Source organism: Aotus nancymaae, unplaced genomic scaffold (genome assembly GCF_030222135.1).
Source record: "Aotus nancymaae isolate 86718 unplaced genomic scaffold, 86718_ANA_hifiasm-v0.15.2.pri h1tg000008l, whole genome shotgun sequence".
Lineage (NCBI taxonomy): Eukaryota > Metazoa > Chordata > Mammalia > Primates > Aotidae > Aotus > Aotus nancymaae.
This window is the reverse complement of record NW_026988419.1, coordinates 43,244,925-43,266,118: the sequence shown is the minus strand read 5'-3', so window position 1 is coordinate 43,266,118 and position 21,194 is coordinate 43,244,925. Positions and strand designations below refer to the sequence as shown.

Sequence of the window (21,194 nt, the reverse complement as noted above, 5' to 3'; positions counted from 1 at the left end):
AATTATCAGATATTTTATTTTATTTATTTTTTTATTGCATTTTAGGTTTTGGGGTACATGTGAAAAACATGCAAGATTGTTGCATAGGTGCATACGTGGCAGTGTGATTTGCTGCCTTCCTCCCCTTCACCTATATGTGGCATTTCTCCCCAGCTATCTCTCCCCAACTCCCTACCCCCCGCTGTCCCCCCCACTCCCTCCAACAGACCCCAGTTTTTGATGGCTGCATAATATTCCATGGTGTATATGTGCCACATCTTTCCTGTCCAGTCTATCATCAATGGGCATTTGGGTTGGTTCCAGGTCTTTGCTATTGTAAACTGTGCTGCAATGAACATTCGTGTGCATGTGTCCTTATAGTAGTACGATTTATAATCCTTTGGATATATACCCAGTGATGGGATTGCTGGGTCAAATGGAATTTCTATTTCTAGGTCCTTGAGGAATCGCCACACTGTCTTCCACAATGGTTGAACTAATTTACACTCCCACCAACAGTGTAAAAGTGTTCCTATTTCTCCACATCCTCTCCAGCATCTGTTGTCTCCAGATTTTTGAATGATCGCCATTCTAACTGGCGTGAGATGGTATCTCAATGTAGTTTTGATTTTCATTTCTCTAATGACCAGTGATGATGAGCATTTTTTCATCTGCTTGTTGGCCTCATGTATGTCTCCTTTTGTAAAGTGTCTGTTCATATCCTTCGCCCATTTTTGAATGGGCTTGTTTGTTTTTTTCTTGTAAATCTGTTTTAGTTCGTTGTAAATTCTAGATATCAGTCCTTTGTCAGATGGGTAGGCTGCAAAAATTTTTTCCCATTCTGTTGGTTGCCGATTCACTCTATTGACTGTTTCTTTTGCCATGCAGAAGCTGTGGAGTTTGATTAGGTCCCATTTGTCTATTTTGGCCTTTGTTGCCAATGCTTTTGGCGTTTTGGTCATAAAGTCCTTGGCTACGCCTATGTCCTGAATGGTTTTGCCTAGGTTTCCTTCTAGTGTTTTTATGGTGTTGGGTCTTATGTTTAAGTCTTTAATCCATCTGGAGTTAATTTTAGTGTAAGGTGTCAGGAAGGGGTCGAGTTTCTGCTTTCTGCATATGGCTAGCCAGTTTTCCCAACACCACTTATTAAACAGGGAATCCTTTCGCCATTGCTTGTTTTTATCAGGTTTGTCAAACATCGGATGGTTGTAGGTATGTTGTGTTGCCTCCGACGCCTCTGTTCTGTTCCAACGGTCTATATCTCTGTTCTGGTACCAGTACCATGCTGTTTTGATTACTGTAGCCTTGTAGTAGAGTTTGATGTCCGGTAGTGTGATGCCTCCCACTTTCTTCTTTTTGCTGAGAATTGACTTGGCTATGCGGGCTCTCTTTTGGTTCCATATGAAGTTTAAGGTGGTTTTTTCCAGTTCAGTGAAGAAGGTCATTGGTAGCTTGATGGGGATAGCATTGAATCTGTAAATTACTTTGGGCAGTATGGCCATTCTCACGATATTGATTCTTCCTAACCATGAACGTGGAATGTTTCTCCATCTGTTTGTGTCCTCTCTTATTTCGTTGAACAGTGGTTTGTAGTTCTCCTTGAAGAGGTCCTTTATGTTCCTTGTTAGTTGTATTCCTAGGTATTTTATTCTCTTTGTAGCAATTGTGAATGGCAGTTTGTTCTTGATTTGGCTCTCTTTAAGTCTGTTATTGGTGTATAGGAATGCTTGTGATTTTTGCACATTGATTTTGTATCCTGAGACTTTGCTGAAGTTGCTTATCAGTTTCAGGAGATTTTGGGCTGAGATGATGGGGTCTTCTAGATATACAATCATGTCATCTGCAAATAGAGACAATTTGACTTCCTCCTTTCCTAATTGAATATCCTTTATTTCTTTTTCTTGCCTGATTGCTCTGACTAGAACTTCCAGTACTATATTGAATAGGAGTGGTGAGAGAGGGCATCCTTGTCTAGTGCCAGATTTCAAAGGTAATACTTCCAGTTTTGGCCCATTCATTATGATATTGGCTGTCGGTTTGTCGTAAATAGCTTTTATTATTTTGAGATACGTTCCGTCGATACCTAGTTTATTGAGAGTTTTTAGCATAAAGTGCTGTTGAATTTTGTTGAAGGCCTTCTCTGCATCAATTGAGATAATCATGTGGTTTTTGTCTTTGGTTCTGTTTATGTGGTGAATTACATTTATAGACTTGCATATATTGAACGAGCCTTGCATCCCCGGGATGAATCCTACTTGATCATGGTGGATAAGCTTTTTGACGTGCTGTTGTAATTGGCTTGCCAGTATTTTATTGAGGATTTTTGCATCTATGTTCATCATGGATATTGGCCTGTAGTTTTCTTTTTTTGTTGAGTCCCTGCCGGGTTTTGGTATCAGGATGATGTTGGTCTCATAAAATGATTTGGGAAGGATTCCCTCTTTTTGGATTATTTGGAATAGTTTCAGAAGGAATGGTACCAGTTCCTCTTTGTATGTCTGGTAGAATTCGGCTGTGAACCCATCTGGACGTGGGCTTTTTTTTGGGTGGTAGGCTCTTAATTGCTGCCTCGACTTCAGACCTTGTTATTGGTCTATTGAGGGTTTCGACTTCTTCCTGGTTTAGGCTTGGGAGGAGGCAACTGTCCAGGAATTTATCCATTTCCTCCAGGTCTTCTAGTTTATGTGCATAGAGTTGTTTGTAATAATCTCTGATAATGGTTTGAATTTCTGTGTAATCTGTGGTGATATCCCCTTTATCATTTTTTATTGCATCTATTTGGTTATTCTCTCTTTTCTTTTTTATTAGTCTGGCTAGTGGTCTGTCTATTTTGTTGATCTTTTCAAAAAACCAGCTCCTGGATTTATTGATTTTTTGAAGGGCTTTTCGTGTCTCTATCTCCTTTACTTCTGCTCTGATCTTAGTTATTTCTTGTCTTCTGCTAGGTTTTGAATTGTTTTTTTTATCTTGTTTCTCTAGCTCTTTCAGTTTTGACAATAGGATGTCAATTTTAGATCTCTCCTTTCTTCTCATGTGGGCACTTATTGCTATATATTTTCCTCTAGAGACTGCTTTAAATGTGTCCCAGAGATTCTGGTATGTGGTGTCTTCGTTCTCGTTGGTTTTGAAGAACATCTTTATTTCTACGTTCATTTCATTGTTTATCCAGTCAACATTCAAGAGAAAGTTGTTCAGTTTCCATGAAGCTGTGTGGTTCTGGGTTGGTTTCTGAATTCTTAGTTCTAACTTGATTGCACTCTGGTCTAAGAGACTGTTTGTTATGGTTTCCGTTCTTTTGCATTTGCTGAGGAGTGATTTACTTCCAATTATGTGGTCAATTTTAGAGTAGGTGTGATGTGGTGCTAAGAAGAATGTATATTCTGTGGATTTGGAGTGGAGAGTTCTGTAAATGTCTATTAGGTTTGCTTGTTCCAGGTCCGAGTTCAAGTCCTGGATATCTTTGTTAATTTTCTGTCTCGTTGATCTGTCTAATATTGACAATGGTGTGTTGAAGTCTCCCACTATTATTGTGTGGGAGTCTAAGTCTCTTTGTAAGTCTTTAAGAACTTGCCTTATGTATCTGGGTGCTCCTGTGTTAGGTGCATATATATTTAGGATCATTACCTCTTCTTGTTGCATTGATCCTTTTACCATTATGTAATGTCCTTCTTTGTCTCTTTTGATCTTTGTTCTTTAAAGTCTATTTTATCAGAGATGAGAACTGCAACTCCTGCTTTTTTTTGCTCTCCATTTGCTTGGTAAATCTTCCTCCATCCCTTTATTTTGAGCCTTTGTGTATCCTTGCATGTGAGATGGGTTTCCTGTATACAGCACACTGATGGGTTTTGGCTTTTTATCCAATTTGCCAGTCTGTGTCTTTTGATTGGGGCATTTAGTCCATTTACGTTTAGGGTTAATATTGTTATGTGTGAATTTGATCCTGTCATTTTGATGCTAGCCAGCTGTTTTGCCCTTTGGTTGATGCAGATTCTTCATTGTGTTGCTGCTCTTTACCATTTCGTGTGTTTTTGGAGTGGGTGATACTGGTTGTTCTTTTCTATGTGTAGTGCCTCTTTCAGGAGCTCTTGTAAAGCTGGTCTGGTGGTGATGAAATCTCTGAGTACTTGCTTGTTCACAAAGGATTTTATTTTTCCTTCACTTATGAAGCTTAGTTTGGCTGGATATGAAATTCTGGGTTGAAAGTTTTTTTCTTTAAGGATGTTTAATATCGGCCCCCACTCTCTTCTGGCTTGTAGGGTTTCTGCTGAGAGATCTGCTGTGAGTCTGATGGGCTTCCCTTTATGGGTAAACCGACCTTTCTCTCTGGCTGCCCTTAGTATTTTCTACTTCATTTCAACCCTGGTGAATCTGACGATTATGTGCCTTGGGGTTGCTCTTCTAGAGGAATATCTTTGTGGTGTTCTCTGTATTTGGACTTGAATATTGGCCTGCCTTGCTAGGTTGGGGAAGTTTTCCTGGATAATATCCTGAAGAGTATTTTCCAGCTTGGATGCATTCTCTTCATCACATTCGGGTACACCTATCAAATGTAGATTAGGTCTTTTCACATAGTATATTTCTTGTTGACTTTGTTCATTCCTTTTTACCCTGTTTTCTCTAATCGTGCCTTCTCGTTTTATTTCATTGAGTTGATCTTCGACCTCTGATATCCTTTCTTCTGCTTGGTCAATTCGGCTGTTGAAACTTGTGCATGCTTCGCGAAGTTCTCTTGTTGTGTTTTTCAGTTCCATCAATTCACTCATATTCCTCTGTAAGTTGTCCATTCTCGTTAGCATTTCGTCAAGTCTTTTTTCAATGTTCTTAGTTTCTTTGCATTGGGTTAGAACATGTTATTTTAGCTCACGGAAGTTTCTTATTATCCACTTTCTGAAAGCTGATTCTGTCATTTTATCACACTCATTCTCCTTCCAGTCTTGTTCCCTTGCTGGTGAGGAGTTTGATCCCTTGTAGGAGGAGAGGTGTTCTGATTTCAGGTGTTTTCATCCTTTTTGCGCTGGTTTCTTCCCATCTTTGTGGATTTATCCACCTGTCAACTTTGTAGTTGCTGATTTTCTGATTTTGGTAAGTTTAAGTCTGTAGCAGCAGAACTCATAAACCCCCTTTTTTTCCTCCAGGTGTTCTGTCCCAGGGAGTTAGGGCTTTATGAGTTTCCACTGTGCTGCTGCCGTTTTCCCTGCCCACAAGGTGGCAGCCTAGTCACACTCAGCCTGCAGAGGCTTTGCTGAGCTGCTGTGGGCTCCGCCCAGCTTCCGTGTGAGCTTCCCTGCAGTCCTGTTTATATGGGTGTAGTTAGAACTGCTTCCGCTATGTTGGCTTCCGCTATGTTGGCCCGTAGTGACGGACTCTCTCTGTAATGGCGCGTTGCCTTGGCGATGACAGATTGCCTCGGGAACTGCAGGGTGCCTCCGTAATGGCGGACGCCCCTCCTCCACAGAGCTGGACTGTCCCGGGTTCAGTTGTGCTTGCCGTAAACGTCTCAACCCAGAGCGTTTCCAATTGCTGTTTTTTTGTTTTTGTTTTTGTGGGTGTGGAACCAACCAGGCCTGGTCACCTGGCTCCCTGCCTCAGAGCCTTTTGTTTTTTAGTTGAACAGTCGGCTCTCTACTAGGTGACCTGGTCACCTGTTGAATAGGCGCCGGGATCTGTGTGATTTCCCGTGCGGCGACCCCCTGCGCCGGCTGAAACCACGGCTCTGAGATTCGTGGTGCTTTTTTGCTTGGGAATCTCCTGGCCTGGCTCCCTGCTTCAGCTCCCCTTGCTGGCTAAAAGGGGATGCTGTTTTGTTTACTCTGAACCGGGAGCCGCTGCGCCAGCTGAAACCGCGGCTCTGAGATTCATTGCGCTTTTTTGCCTGGGAATCTCCTGGCCTGGCTCCCTGTTTCAGCTCCCCTTGCTGGCTAAGAGGGGACACCGTCTCTTTTGCTCTGCGCCGGCTGAAACCGCGGCTCTGAGATTCGTGGCGCTTTTCTGCCCGGGAATCTCCTGGCCTGGCTCCCCGTTTCAGCTCCCCTTGCTGGCTAAGAGGGAATGCAGTCTCGCTCACTCTGCACTGGGAACCTCTGCACCAGGGCGCAGGCCAAACAGCCGTACTGGCCAAAACAGCCGCGCTGGCAACCCATGGGGCTCCTGCACCTGTGAATCTCCTGGTCTGTGGGCAGTAAAAATCTGTCTGGAAATACAGCGTCCACTCACCCTCTGCACTTTCACTCGGACCTGTAATCCCGAGCTCCTCCTAACCAGCCATCTTGGATCGGGTCCTGATTCTTCTCTTTTTATTCTCTCTCCACACGCAGTAACTCATCAAGCCTGTTTTGTATCCTTTAGTCTGTCCCTGTTTTCTGTTTTCTTCCTACCAGTGTGGTGGTTCTGTTAACCCAGCCCAGTGATTGTCAGCCATAGTGTATTAATATTAGTAAAGTACCAAAGTTTGCTTATGGTTTATCTTTAAACACACACACACACACACACACACACACACCCCTACCCCTAAGGGAATAATCCTGTGAATGTCACTTTCACTGACTTGCATTCCACTGAACTTTTGGAAGAGGAAGAGAAAGCAGTAGCATGATATCTAGTATACTAGGAAGTAAGTACACATAGTCTTCAGGTCATCTATGGGAATATTTTTTAAATGTGAACTTTCAGTTTTGCATGTCTTCCTTAAAAGTTGAGAGTCTCTGAGTTGGAGGAATACAATCACGTTTTTTTTTTTTTTTTTTCGAGAAAGAGTCTCTCTCTGTTGCCCGGGTTGGAGTGCAGTGGCTCGATCTTGACTCACTGCAGCCTCCACCTCCTGGGTTCAAGCGATTCTCCTGCCTCAGCATACCGAGTAGCTGGGATTACAGGCATGTGCCACCATGCCCAGCTAATTTTTGTATTTTTAGTAGAGATGGGGTTTCACCATGTTGGCTGATCTTGAACTCCTGACCTCAACTGACCCACCTGCCTCTGCCTCCCAAAGTGCTAGGATTACAGGCGCAAGCTACCATGCCTGGCCTTATGATCACATTTTATAAAAATCACATTGCTATAGTTTCAGTTCTCACTAAATTATTCTTGCCAAATATTTTTTTCTTATATCCATCTCTAATAATGGTATTTTCCCAATTAGATTTATCCGGTGACTCTGCATTGCATGTAAGAGAAATTATAAACTCTTTTGCATGATGTGTCAAGTCATTCATATTTTAGCTCCTTTCTGTCTACCTTCATCTCTAGCAAGGCATGCTTGCTATATATTCATGCTTTGGCATGTACTGTTCTATTTGTCAGGAATGTGCTTCTTGGGATTTGTCTTAGAGACAAACTCCTGTCAAGTCTCATTGCCGTAAGGCTTCTCTGTGCAACTGACTTAGGTTTCTTCTGTGATGCTCCCAGTGTGCTGTAATAGTAGTTTTTATAATGTATTATAATTATTTTAAGATTTTGATTTCTTTGTATGTTGTTAGCTCTTTTAGAGCTGAGACCTCATCCTTTTATCTTTATATTCCCAGATTTTAGTATGGAATCTGGAACAAAATGGATAATAAGTATTTATTGAACAAACTCAAAATTAGTTACTTTACAAATTTTAATTTAACCAAAGTATTTTACGTTATAGTATCAGACAAAATTAAGGGATTAAAATATGCTTATGGTGACTCTATATCCCATTTCCTGGAGCAATTCTGAATTTCAATAGTCTACTTTATTGGCCTTTAAATGTAATTAACAAAACATACCATAATATTTTGTTTAGAAGTACAATATACACATTGAACCTATACCTTAAATTTAAAATTGTATACAATTTATTTTTGTAATTCGATTTCATGTACTTGTTACAAGAAAAACTTGAGATATAAATTTAACAGTGTTTAAGTGAGCAAAGAACAATTCACAAATCAGGCAGCCCCCATAACCAGCCTAAGTTCAGAGCAAGGCCAGGGCTGCCTCATGGTCAGATGATATTTCTGGACCAAAAAAAAAAACCCGAAAATGATGGACAGAAAATGGAAGTGAGGTACAGAAACAGCTGGATTGGTTACAGCTCAGTGTTCGCCTTATTTGAACACAATTTGAGCAGTTGGCTGCCTGTGATTGGCAGAAACTTTGTGATTGGTACAAGAGTAGGTTTCAGCCTATTGACAGATGCGTTTAGGTTACATTTTGCTACGTATGGAGAAACTTTTAAGCCAAACTTAAAATATACAAGGAGTAAGCTTTAGTCTAAACTTAACATACTTTATGTCTTTTTTGTTATACCGGTCACTATGAAAGCAATAATAGTGAAAAGTTGAAATTTAGGATGGAGAAATACCTGAATTATTTTTTAGCTCTGCTATTTTGCTGTGCATTATGGTACTAATTATTGCATATCTATATGAATACTAGTGAATGCAAATTTTTGAAAATTTATAAATCCTTAGATATAAGGATCTGCATAATATGATTAAGGTTGTTACCAAGAACTGTGTTCTCAAAAATATTCTGACATTAGTTGCTAGGATAGTAGCTTTCAATCTTTTTGGACTTTTCTGTTCTGATGTGCTTTTTTCAATTTGAGAACCCCAGTGTACTCCTTGCCCTCCTTCTAAAGGCAAATTATTTATGTGACTAGGTTAAAAATAATTTTGTTTTTTATTCTTTAATACACTCAATTGGAGATTACATAGCATATCACAAGGCCATGGGTGATAATCATACAAAAAAAATGCATTTATCAGTCAGACCCTTTACTTTTTGAGAATTCCCAATTAGAGTCTGGAGCTGCTTCTAAGTTGTTATTGTCATTGACTAGAAAGACGATAAATATTGGCAAAGTAAAAGGAATGAATGTTTAGAGCCGAAAAGTGGAGTGTAGATCTTGGTTCCATGACCTACTATTTATGTTTCTTTGGATGTAACAATTTCTTTGAGTTGCAGTTTACTCATCTCTAAAATGATATAATAATACCTACCTAAAACGGTTGTGAAAATAAACAGTAGTTTTTATAACAGTAGTACCTAACAAGGAATAAGGTTTTCATGAATTGCAGCTCTTATTGGTATCAATGAAACCCTAGGAATAGGTAAAAGATTTTCCTGTTACACCAAATATTGAGTTATTTGTCTTATTGAGTAGTTGTTACACTGTCTCCGCTTTCCCAAGCAGGTTGCTCTTTGAGACTCTAAAAACAAAGTGGTTTGAAGATGGCACAGATCAACAAGCAGAGTCATTGATTATTGTCACCTTGTCTGGGAGAGTACATTCCTTCACTGCTGTTCCTGATATGTCAATTAGAGAATATGAGTCTGTTTACTTCACCTTTCATCTTATTAGACGTAATATCATTACCACTACTTCCTGCCTACATAGATTCCTGGTTATAGTTAAGGAGTTCCTTTGGCGAGAATCCTTTGGTCCAGTCTCCTCTTTTTTTTCCCTGTTATAGACTTCTGCCTCTTTTAGACTATAGAAACAATGAGACTCTCCCAAGAGTGTGCTGACATCACTGGTTTTTTGAAATGGCTAAACAGTGCAACCTCACACATGGAATTGGAAGCAGAATTTTATTACTCAGTTTCATTAGCTTGGTTCACTGAAAAAAGGACTTTCAGCTAATGAAACTGAGTAATAAAATTCTGCTATTGTGTACTTTCTCCATAATCTTTAAATATCACTGTCATTTTGCTTTCAACAAAAGAACCTCCTTTCTGCATTTTAGAACAAAGGGGAACTTTCTCAACCTCCAGCCACCGAGTCTACAAACCTACTTGCTAGTGTACCCATTAGTTTCCTGGTCTTTAGTTTCGTGGTCAAATGTGTCATATTCCTGCCTCCAGTTATTTCTCTGTCTGCTTTCACTTCCCAGCCAGACTTTCCGAAACACTTGTTTAAGAAAAGTTCTTTTTTTATATTCACTATCCAAATTGGTTCCATTTACTTCTCTAGAACTGCTCTCACACTCTTGATTGCCATGTAGCCATCCACTTCTGTTCCTACCATACTCGCTTGACATTAGAGACATAGGATGACTGCTTTCTTCAAAAACATCCTTATTCTGTCTACCACACGCTCCTGCTGCTCTTTCTGCCTCTGTGACCACTCCTTTTAGGTTCTTCTTCTTCCTCTGCCTGTACGTTGAATGGTGATATTGATGTTTTCTCCTAAGCCCTTTGCACAGTTTCCTTAGGACATAGGAGGTGCTAAGTGAATTTGTTGAATTCTACCTGTACTGATGATTTTTTCAAGGAATTTGACTGTAATCGAACCTTGTTTAACTGAAGAAATTGCAGTATATCATATCTGATTATGTACTTCACAGCCAAACCTTAGTCTAATCTCTGTGGACCATGATTCTCTTAAACGCTGCCCTATGTTGACCTAAAAGGAAAAAGCTGAGGCAGAATTAATATAGACAGTTTGTTTGGACCAGTGCTGAGGACAGCTGCCTCAGACACTTCCAAATTGCCTTGGGGAGTGCTCCATTAGGCTTTTATTACAAGCAGGTTTTTAAAAGCAAAAAGGGAGACAAGAAGTGGGCTGATAGAGTTGTCTGTCAGGGATTTTCTTCTAGTTTACAGAAATAATGTTGATTAGTAATTAGCTTTACATCATTGAGCTGTAGGATATGGGTTATGGTGTCTGGTTTGTGGCATTGTTAAGTCAATGGCTACTTGTGGCAATAGCAGTCAGTTTCAGTAAATACTTAGCTCGAGGTGGAAATGGTTCTCATTTTAATTCCTCTCTGGGCCTGATAATTTAAAAGGGCTCACATTTTTCAGATGCGAAGTATTTTTTATATATACGTGTGTGTGTGTGTGTGTGTGTGTGTATGTGCGTGTGTGTATGTGTTTATTTTTTTAAGACAGAGTCTCTCTCTGTTACCCAGGCTGGAGTGCAATGGCACAATCTTGCCTCACTGCAACCTCTGCCTCCCCAGTTCAAACGGTTCTCCTGCTTCATCCTCCTGAATAGCTGGGATCATAGGGGCGTGCCACCATGACTGGTTAATTTTTAGTATTTTTAGTAGAGACAGGGTTTCATCATGTTGGCCGGGCAGGTCTCAAACTCCTGATCTCAAGTGATCTGCTTGCCTCAGCCTCCCAAAGTGCTGGGATTACAGGCGTGAGTCACTGCACCAGACCTATTTTTTCTCTCTAATCTCCAACATACATACAGTGAAAAAATTCCAACATCATTATTCAGCTTTTATGTTTATGAGATTCAGTTAACGTTTTGTGAATTATCTATATAAAAGGTACAAAGGTAATTTTAAATTATTATTTAATTAAGAATGCTTTTTTCAAAATTTTTATACCTGTTTGACTGTCCTATAGCACAGCTGCCCATCCTCAATAAAATAGTAATACTTTACTTGGAGCAGCAATTTGTTTTTAAATATACACAGAAGTCTATATTTGAATGTGAGGATTAGCTGTGGAGAGACAATCAATATTTAATGAAACAGTTTTTTACTGGGCACAGGCATATATGTATGTGCTTGTCTATGTATGGATTTTTATCTTCCAACAACTCTGAGAAATCTTGTGAAGAGGAGGAAACCAAGATAAAGGGAAGTTAGATTGTACACTGCAACATATACAGCTTCTAAAATTCAGAACCCAAGTTTCTTCTGTCAGATCTCATAGCTCGTGAATCTAAGTGATACTGAAATTTTAAGTTGAGGATGAATGCCCAAATGTAGGAGTAAAATACTGAGTTCTTGAGTTTAATAAATCTAAATTGTGTTAAAAGTTGTCTGTATCATTTCTGTCCTTAGGCAGTTATTTGGCAGAAAACCAGAGTATCAGGTCACAAGATGGCTCTCATGTCAGTTCTGGGGACTTCTGTTATGAACAATATGGAATCCTTTGAGTACCACTCTGAAGACTCTCAGGTATACAGCAAAGATGTTCTCTGATAATTCGGATTTACTAATGAAGCTGTTTACATATTTCCCTTTGGGGCAATTGCAGTGACAAAAGTTAGTCCTTTAACATTTTAATCAAATATGTGTGTAAGGTAAAAAGAAAATATGGAGCTTCTGTTAAACCTCTTTCCCCTGCTTCCCTTTTTATCTTTTCTGTTTGTTGCTTACATTGATTTTCAAAAAAATTATGTTCAATTTGTAATCTTTTCTGTTTACTTTCTATTATAAAAGAAAAATAGTTGACTAGATGCAGTAGGTCACACCTATAATTGTAGCACTTTGGAAGGCCAAGGTGGGGGAATCACCTGAGGTCAGGACTTCAAGACCAGCCTGGCCAACATGGTGAAACCCTGTCTCTACTAAAAATACAAAACTTAGCCAGGGGTGGTGGCACATGCCTGTAATTCCACCTACTTGGGAGGCTGAAGGAGGAGAATCACTTGAACCCAGGAGGCAGAGGTTGCAGTGAGCCGAGACTGTGCCATTGCAGTCCAGCCTGGGTGACAGAGTGAGATTCTATCTCAAAAAAAAAAAAAAAAAAAAGGGAAAAAGAACCGTTTTTTCCCCCTTTCCCATTCCAAATATGTACTTAAACTTTTTCTTTTGTTTTTGAGACAGAGTCTTACCCTGTCACCCTGGCTGGAGTGCAATGGCGTGATCTCGGCTCACTGCAACCTTTGCCTTCCAGGTTCAAACTGTTCTCCTGCTTCAGCCTCCCAAGTAACTGGGATTACAGGCACCTGCCACCATGCCCAGCTAATTTTTGTATTTTTAGTAGAGGCAGGGTTTCACCACGTTGGCCAGGCTGGTCTTGAACTCCTGACCTCATGATCCACCCCGCCTTGGCCTCCCAAAGTACTAGGATTACAGGCGTGAGTCACCACTTCCAGCCAACTTTTTCTTGATCTATCAGTTTTAGACAGTGCTTTTTTACTCCCTAATACTAGATGAAGTTATTAACTCAAACTTTTCCTCGTACTCCTTCCTCTTTCAATCATATCAGCAATAGTTTTATATTATCAAGCTTAATTATATATATATATTATATATATATATATATTTTTTGGTTTTGTGGTTTCTGTTTTTTTTTTTTTTTTTTTTGAGACAGATTCTTACTCTGTCACCCAGACTGGAGTGCAGTGGCAGGATCTTAGCTCACTGCAGCCTCCACCTCCTGGGTTCAGGTGATTCTCATTTCTCAGCCTCCCTAGTAGTTGGGATTACAAGGGTGTGCCACCCCATCCAGCTAATTTTTATATTTTTAGTGGAGATGGGGATTTCACCATGTTGCCCAGGCTGGTCTCAATCCCCTGGCCTCAGGTGATCTGCCTGCCTCGGCCTCACAAAGTGCTGAGATTATAGTCATGAGTCACCACACCTAGCCTCATGTTTGCTCATGTAGCTATTTTTTAAGTCTTCTATCTTCTGTCTCAAGATTGATTCTAAAAGTTGAAAACTTATATGGACTATGAAACAATCTTCATTAAAAGGCCAATGTTGTAGTAAGATTACATTTTACCTCTAAAGAGCTAGTGTTATATCTCTTATGCCATACAAGTGAGAATATTCCTAGAGCCCTGATTAAATGGACTCTCTGTTCTTGTACTGCCATCATTGCTCAGAATTTATTTTTTCTTTGCTTTAAAAATGGACTGTCTTACATAGTTTTTCACTTTTTCTGGGGTTTTCAAAAGTTTTTTTTTTTTTAATGAAAAAGTTTTTTTCATCATGTTAGCAATAAAATCCAACTCTTTTAGTCATCCCAGCTGCAGTTGGTGATCCATTTCATTACATCTTTTTGAAGTCATTGTTCTTAGACCCCACTTATTTCTTATTTGGATCATATCTTAGGCCTTCTACATAACTCTTATCTTCAGATTTCTTTTTATAGGAATAATGCTTGGTTCCATTATTTTTGGTATGTCATGCCTTCCTCTTTCTTGACACCCATATTCATTTTTCTTTTTTTTTTTTTTGAGATGGAGTCTCACTTTGTCGCTCAGGCTGAAGGTTCAAGCAATTCTCCTGCCTTAGCTCCTGAGTAGCTGGGACTACAGGCACATGCCACAATGCCCAGCTAATTTTTGTATTTTTAATAGAGACAGGGTTTTACCATGTTGCCCAGGCTGGTCTTGAACTCCTCAACTCAAGTGGTCCACCACCCCCACCTCCCAAAGTGCTGGGATTACAGGCGTGACCTCCTACACCGGCCCCATGCTCGTTTTTCTGGGGCACATCTTTATCTTCCACAGAAAGAGGGGACATGAGAGATAAATTTTCATGTTTTTGGCTGGACATGGTGGCTCACACCTGTCCCAACATTTTGGAGGCTGAGGCAGTTGAGGCCAGAAGCTTAAGACCAGTCTGGGCAACATAGTAAGACCCTATCTCTAAAAAACAAAACAAAACAAAAATTGGCCAGGTGTGGTGGCTCACGCCTGTAATCTTGGCACTTTGGGAGGCCAAGGCAGGCAGTTCACTTGAGGTCAGAAGTTTAAGACCAGCCTGGCCAACATGGTGAAACCCCATCTCTACTAAAAATACAAAAATTAGCCAGGCGTGGTAGTGGGTGTCTGTAATCCCAACTACTCGGGTGGCTGAGGCAGGAGAATCTCTTGAACCCGGGAGGTGGAGGTTGCAGTGAGCTGAGATCCTGCCACTGCACTCCAGGCTGTGCAACCGAGCAAGACTCTGTCTCAAAAAAAAAAAAAAATTAGTCAGATGTGGTAGTACATGTCTGTTGTCGCAGCTACTTGGGAAGCTGATGTGGGAGGATCCCTTTAGCCCAAAAGTTCACGGTTGCAGTGAGCTATGATCATGCCACTGCACTCCAGCCTGGGCCAGAAACAGACCCTGTCTCAAAATCAACAAATTTAAAATATAAATAAATAAAAAATTTCATTCCTGAGAATGATTTCATCTTGCACTTTTTCTTGTTGATAGTTAGACAGACATAGAGTTAGATTGAAATTAATTTTTGAGGTCTTGAGTATTTTTTTACTATCCATTTTTGCTAATGGGAAACAATGCATTCCACTTTTTTTTCTATGTGGTAAGTTCTCTTCTATTTGAAAGTTCTTAGGATCTTTTCTTCATCCTTACAAGGATGTGTCTAAGTGTGTGTCTTTTATTTGTTTATTGTGCGGAGCACTTGATGTGGATCTTTTGAGTCTGAAAACTCATTTCTCTCTCAGCCCCACGTTATATACTTCCATCCATTATCATTTTGATAATTTCTGTTTTTCTATAAAACTCCCTATTATTAAGACCTCTGTTATTTTTCTGTTGTTTTTTTCTCAAGTTTTTCATCTTTCATTTTTTCCGTAGGTTTTGAGAGATCTGTTTTCTAACCTTTCTATTGAATATTTTTTATTTTAAGAGTTATGTTTAATTTCCAAGAGTATTTTTTATTGCTCTTTCATAACTTACTGTTTTAGGATATAAAACTTGAGTCTCTCTAAAGATAATTGTTTTTGTTTTTTTTTTTTACTTTTATTTTTGTTTTTTAAAAAATTACACTTCCTTTAAAATCAAAAGCAATGTTTTTGTTTTTAAATTATTTGTTTCTTAAATGAGAAGAGGTCAGTTTGGTTTTACTTGTCAGGTCTTTTTCTTCCAATCCTCTTAATTCTTTTGTCTTTCCCCATGTAATTGGGAACAGGGTGTTTGTCGCTGGGCTTATTGACTGTCAGGTTCTGCTTGAGTGTTGAATAATCAGGGTCCTAATTCTGTTCCTGGAGTTGTGCTAAGCAGTTGATTTCTTTTCTTCTCTTCCATTTTTTTCGTAATTTGTTGAAATCTCTTCTGCTGCTAAGTCCCTTCCCATTCTCTTTGCAGTATTGAGTTCTTAATTATTGATTGTCATTTTATTAAAATCTTGGATGGAAGCTTGTACTCAGGTAATGCTTATGGTTTTCTTTGCCAGAGGAATAATTCAGGCCAACCTTAGTGGCCAGCTACAGTGCTGGCCATGATCCGAAATGGGTTCTAATTTTCAGAGCTCCCTAAAGAGTTGTTTTATAGTTTTGACATACTCCCAGTGCTACTTTAAACTGATTAGGGTGGCTGACTTGGGATGGCAAGGGTACTGTCTAAATTCCGCTGGATTCCTTGTAGCTTTGTAGTACATCATTGCCTACAGTGGTAACCCAGGCAGGTTATGGCAGGAGATCTAGACTTGATGCCTGTGCCATCATGCTCTGGATATTCTAGTTATCATAATTTGGTCTGAAGACTAGCAGTGTTGGCAGCACCTGGAAGCTTATTGTAAATAAAGAATCCTGGGCTTCATCTTAGATCAACTGAAGCAGAATCTACATTTTAACAAGGCCCCCAGGTGCACATTCAAGTGTGAAAAGCCCTGATCTAGACCTTGGTCAGCTATAATTTCATGAGTAAATGGGACTATCACATAAATCAGTCCTGTACTTGGAAATCTTTTCCTTCCACCTGTTTTGAGATGTGTTGCCGGATCTGTGCTTACCCATTGAATTTTTATTTTCTCTTGAAATAAAATTGCATAAAGACTCCTAGTAATCCATCATAGATATGAGAATTTTTGCTGTACCTTATGTGGTTATTATTGCATGGTGGAATGAGGGAATTTGGTGAGCAAACATGTGTTAGTGTTCTACTTCCATGGGCTGCCATGGGCTGTCTCTCTGGTGAGAGTGATCATCTAACCAAATCCCTCTTCTGTTATTGCAGTATATGTCTAAGGTGTTGTGTTTATGTTGCCACCAGCTACCCATCATCAATCCATGCTTTCTGGGCTTGTATGGTTGAAGGAGACTGATCCTAAATTACAGTTTCTTTGAGCCCTTTCTCTATCCGCGACCAAAAGCAATCTTAAGTTGTTTTCCAACAGCTGGTTGGTGGTTGTCCTCACTCACCTCACTTCTATCCCCATTATATACCTTTAAGTTGTACAACTTGGCCACCAAGTCCCCTTGACTAGTCTGGGATGACAGTGCCGTTGGCCACTGGGAAACTTGGATGTAGAGAATCTTTATTATCTCTTCACATAAAATGAGGTTACCTTTTTTTTTTAATCTACAGGGACCCCACATGCAAAGAACTAATTATTGGTGGTGATCTCAACAGGGCCACTGCTCTGGTGGCTTTTGTGAGGCATTTCCCATCATGACTTTGTGCGCTTGATGGAGCTCCTGAAGTTATCCTTTTTGAAATCTGTCTTCCCTCTGATTATTTCCATCTCTGCATTACTTTATGCTAAGTTCTGAGTACATTCCTCATCATTGCCTGCTTTTAATTCCCAAAACTATATAGTTTGTTTCCAGGATTTAGAGTTGATTTGTTTTCATATTCTTCTTTTCTTAACTTGATGTACAGCTACCAATTTCAATTTCTTTATCTTAAGTGGATGCTACTTTTCTTTTTTAAAAAGCATGTTACATATACTAATAATTTCAAAGTCCTTTTCATATTGCTCTATCATTTCTACTTTCTTGAGGCAAAATTCTCTAATTCTCTGATATTTTATATGCTTTAAAAACTTAATTTCAAAATCATCTTGAATTCAGGTTTATTGTTTTTGTTGCTTTGTTTTTGCTTTCCCGAACTTCCCTTTCCTTCCCATAGTTTGGCAGATCGTTCACTCACTGGCCCCAATCCAACACCAGGTATAATATTAGTAATTCATGCCTCGTCCTGCCAAGATTTTACAGGCCCCTTTTCTTAGCCAGTTTGGCTTAGCCTTGTTCTTGGTTTGGAGTTGTCTCTGTTCTTTCTTGTGACTCTGGCAAGCAGCTCCAGACAGTGGCCACAGTATTTTTAAACTTTTTTTTTTTTTGGGGAGAAGAGGTGCTATATGAGCCCCCCTTTTTAAATGGAAAGACTGGTTTCAATGCCCTGTCTTAAATGGGGTGTTTTCTGTCCTTATTTCCATACCAGAATTTAATTTCCAGCTGATAGATCTTGTTTCTGATCCTAGACCACACAGGACATTTGACTTTAGCCATCACTCCCTGTTAAATGTTTTGCAGTCATAACATCTTTAATTACTTTTATGTGGGTGGCCTTTTGAAAATTTGTATTTTATCTATCATTGTTACATATTTGCAGTTGGGATGGGGGAGAAGGGGATTTTCACATGAACTTGTTTCATTGTCCTGACTAAAAGTAATTAAATTAGTACTTTAAAAATGTAACTTCATGGTGTTATGGAGGTTTACTGAAAGAGAAGAAGGATTAGTGTTAGGGGACCAGCCAGGATTGCATCAGTATAATCAGGGGTAAGAAGAGGAGATGGGTTTGACAGATTGGGTAACTGGCAGGGCTCTTATCATAATAAAGGAGTATAGGAGGAGCTAGCAGGGTAGAAGTAGGATGAAATACTTTACCAAGTTTTGAATGTGGTGAGATTGAGAATATTTTTTGTGACAACCAGTTGAAGATAGTGAGCACTGGGGAGTGAAAGAAATAGAAGCTGTACATCTGTATATCTTAGCATCACTAGTGTATGGGTAATTGTTAAAACTATAGATGTGAATGAAATTACTCAGGAATAGTAACTAAAGAGCAAGAAAAAGGGGCCTGGTAATGGAAGTTGGGGATCATCATCATTTATAGGGGGTAAGGAAAAGGAGAGAAACCCGCAAACCAGAACGAAGAAGAAGCAGAAAGACCAAGAGAAAGTTGCAACAGATTCACACAGTGGAATGCTTCCCAGATGAGAGAATTGTTACTGGTGTCAGGGGCTGCAGGGAGTCAAATAAGAGAAGGGCTGAGTAGTGTCCCTCAGAGTTGGTTATTGAAGTAGAAGCCTGCGTACAGGGGATTAAAGTGAGGGAGCGGCCCACAGTGGAGATCAGTTAGGGAAGAGAGCCTTCAATTTTTGTTTTGCTTTTTAGGTTGAGGAATACTTGGGTACAGAATTTTGTAAAGTCATATCTAATTCTTAATTTTGTTGCACTGATTTGGTATCTCAAGTTATTTCTCTATGAACTGGCCTGATTTTCACTTTTTACAGCATTTTATAAGAGTTTACCGTTTTATTTTACTTTACCATATAACTAAAACATAGTTTGTTCTTAAGATTATCCTAAACCATTTTTAAAGCTCAGTATCTACAATAGTGATTATACAGTGGCCAATCAAGATGGTGTGAAAGGAAATCACTAGCAATGTTACGTATTTCTTCTTCATTTTATTCTTTCTTCTTATCCTCTCAGGGCAGACTTTTTTTTAAAGTCACAAACCCAGTAACTCTTTCAGAGGCTAAACAGGCTCTTTCCCTGATGCCCAGCAGTTGCTTTAAGAATGGTCTCATGTTACCTGGTAAATTATACAACCATTTTTAAATGCTGTGAAGTTTTGCAGTTAAGTAAGTAGTATCATTTTATAATGGATTATACAGATTAATTTATTTTTTCAAATTGGCAAAATTTGGCATTGTGACAATAATGCACTTAGTGTTCTAAAATTGGTAATGCATCTCCTTAAACACTTAGTTCCAAGGGCAGGGATAGCCATAGACATAGGTGGCAGCCTACAGGCTATGTTAATAAGGAACCTCATGGTTTCTGCTTAACTAAAAATAGTACCCCCACTGACTTACTTGCTTTTCTCAACCTAAGCTAAAACTTTACTGTTAACATTCCTTGGCAGATTAATAACACATCTAGTTGTCTCTGATAAGAGATTTTAAGCCTATGTTTTAAATAACTTAACCAAAATCAAATAGCTAATGGTAGAACTGGAATTCAAACCTTGTCAATCTGACTCTGTCTTATATTCTTAACAGGATAGTATATTGTCTTTAATTTTGTTAGTTAACTAAAGATAAAAGTGGGAGCATGTTCCCTGATTCCTGTCCTTTCAATATCTTTCTCTTTTCTCTGATATTCTTTTCTACTGTCCTTCTTTATTTTCTCCCTCCTCTTTATACATTGTAAAGTAGAGAAAGATAGCATGTAAATAATCTAAAACGAAGCTAAAGTACAACAGTGCAATCAGCATTTAGCTCTGAAGAAATTAATATAGAGTAAAAGAGATTTTTTAAAACTCAGAAATGAAAACCCAGTAAGATTGGCTTTATATAGCATACTCGGAATGAAGATTAAAAACAGCCACTTCTTCATAGGAAAAGATGGTTAAAGAGAAAAGGACAAAGAGCCAGAGAAAAGTCACAATGTGAGGAAAGAAACTTTTGAAAGACAGAAAAAATGGTTGAGTAGAGAGTGAATGCTGTATGTCCAATGGCAGTTAAATATCTGAAAGTATAACCGTTCATGAATATTTTTATAAATGCCAATTTTACCTTAGAGTTGAAAAAAAAAAACAAGAGCAGACAGCACCAGTGTAGCATGCTTCACTATTTTATTTAAAGTTAATACGTGACACATGGTTATCAGGAAGTATGTGGCTTTTTAAACCTTAAGATGAAAATCTGTTTTTAATTTTTTTATACCTTTCAAAGTGTTGCATATAGCCAGACTCATGGAACCACATTGCTGACATTGCATATTCTGTAATTGCTATATAGATTTATCTCAGTGGATTTCTTCCAAAGTGTGATGCAGACCACTCTTTCACCAGTCTTTCAACCCCAGAAAGAAGTTTCATCTTTATAAACAGTCGACCAGTCCATCAAAAAGATATCTTAAAGGTAATCTGTTTTAGGAAAAAAAAAAAATCATTTGAATTGGAAATTTAGAACTACCTCTATCATTAGTCACATTGTAACAAGGACTAATTCTAAGAATTTGCTCTAAAATGAAGAAAAAGAGATATAATATCGTTTATTAAGCATGGTGCCTGATAAAGAGACATATGATATCTCTCTTATTCTTCACAGCAATTCTATGATGCATTATTATCCACATTTATAGCGAGGAAACGAATGTTCAGTGTTTCTCTTAGGCCATGTAGCCAGGAAGTTAAGAGTTAGTAGTTTTATTTGAACCCTAAGCCTTCAGAACTTCCATGACATTGTGATTTTTTATTATTCAGCCAGTTTCTTTGGACATTTGTACTTGCTATGAATGCTTGTACTTCATTTAGCTTCAAGCCTCCAGAGGAGTATTACTACTTATATAATGCTTTTCCTTTTTTTTTTTTTTTTTTTGAAATGCAGTCTTGCTTTGTTCCCCAGGCTGGAGTGCAGTGGTGCAATCTCAGCTCACTGCAGCCTCCACCTCCTGGGTTCAAGCGATTCTCCTGCCTCATCCTCCCAAGTATCTGAGATTACAGGTTTCTGCCACTATGCCCCTAGCTAATGTTTGTACTTTTTAGTAGAGATGGGTTTTACCGCATTGGCCAAGCTGATCTTGAACT

The 21,194-nt window shown here is 39.0% G+C and overlaps 1 protein-coding gene across 6 annotated transcripts in view; it reads left to right on the top strand.

The window, feature by feature from the left end:
• The window catches only part of PMS1 (PMS1 homolog 1, mismatch repair system component), a 116,906-nt gene that overhangs the window by 72,546 nt on the left and 23,166 nt on the right, over nucleotides 1-21,194 (top strand). For 5 of the 6 annotated variants that reach the window (XM_064373242.1, XM_064373239.1, XM_064373240.1 and 2 more), the window contains 2 exons: nucleotides 11,748-11,864; nucleotides 20,404-20,526. In XM_064373242.1, the coding sequence (XP_064229312.1) occupies nucleotides 11,748-11,864; nucleotides 20,404-20,526 (240 nt within the window). The remainder of the gene's footprint in view (nucleotides 1-11,747; nucleotides 11,865-20,403; nucleotides 20,527-21,194) is intronic. The other variant, XM_064373243.1, reaches the window with a different exon arrangement.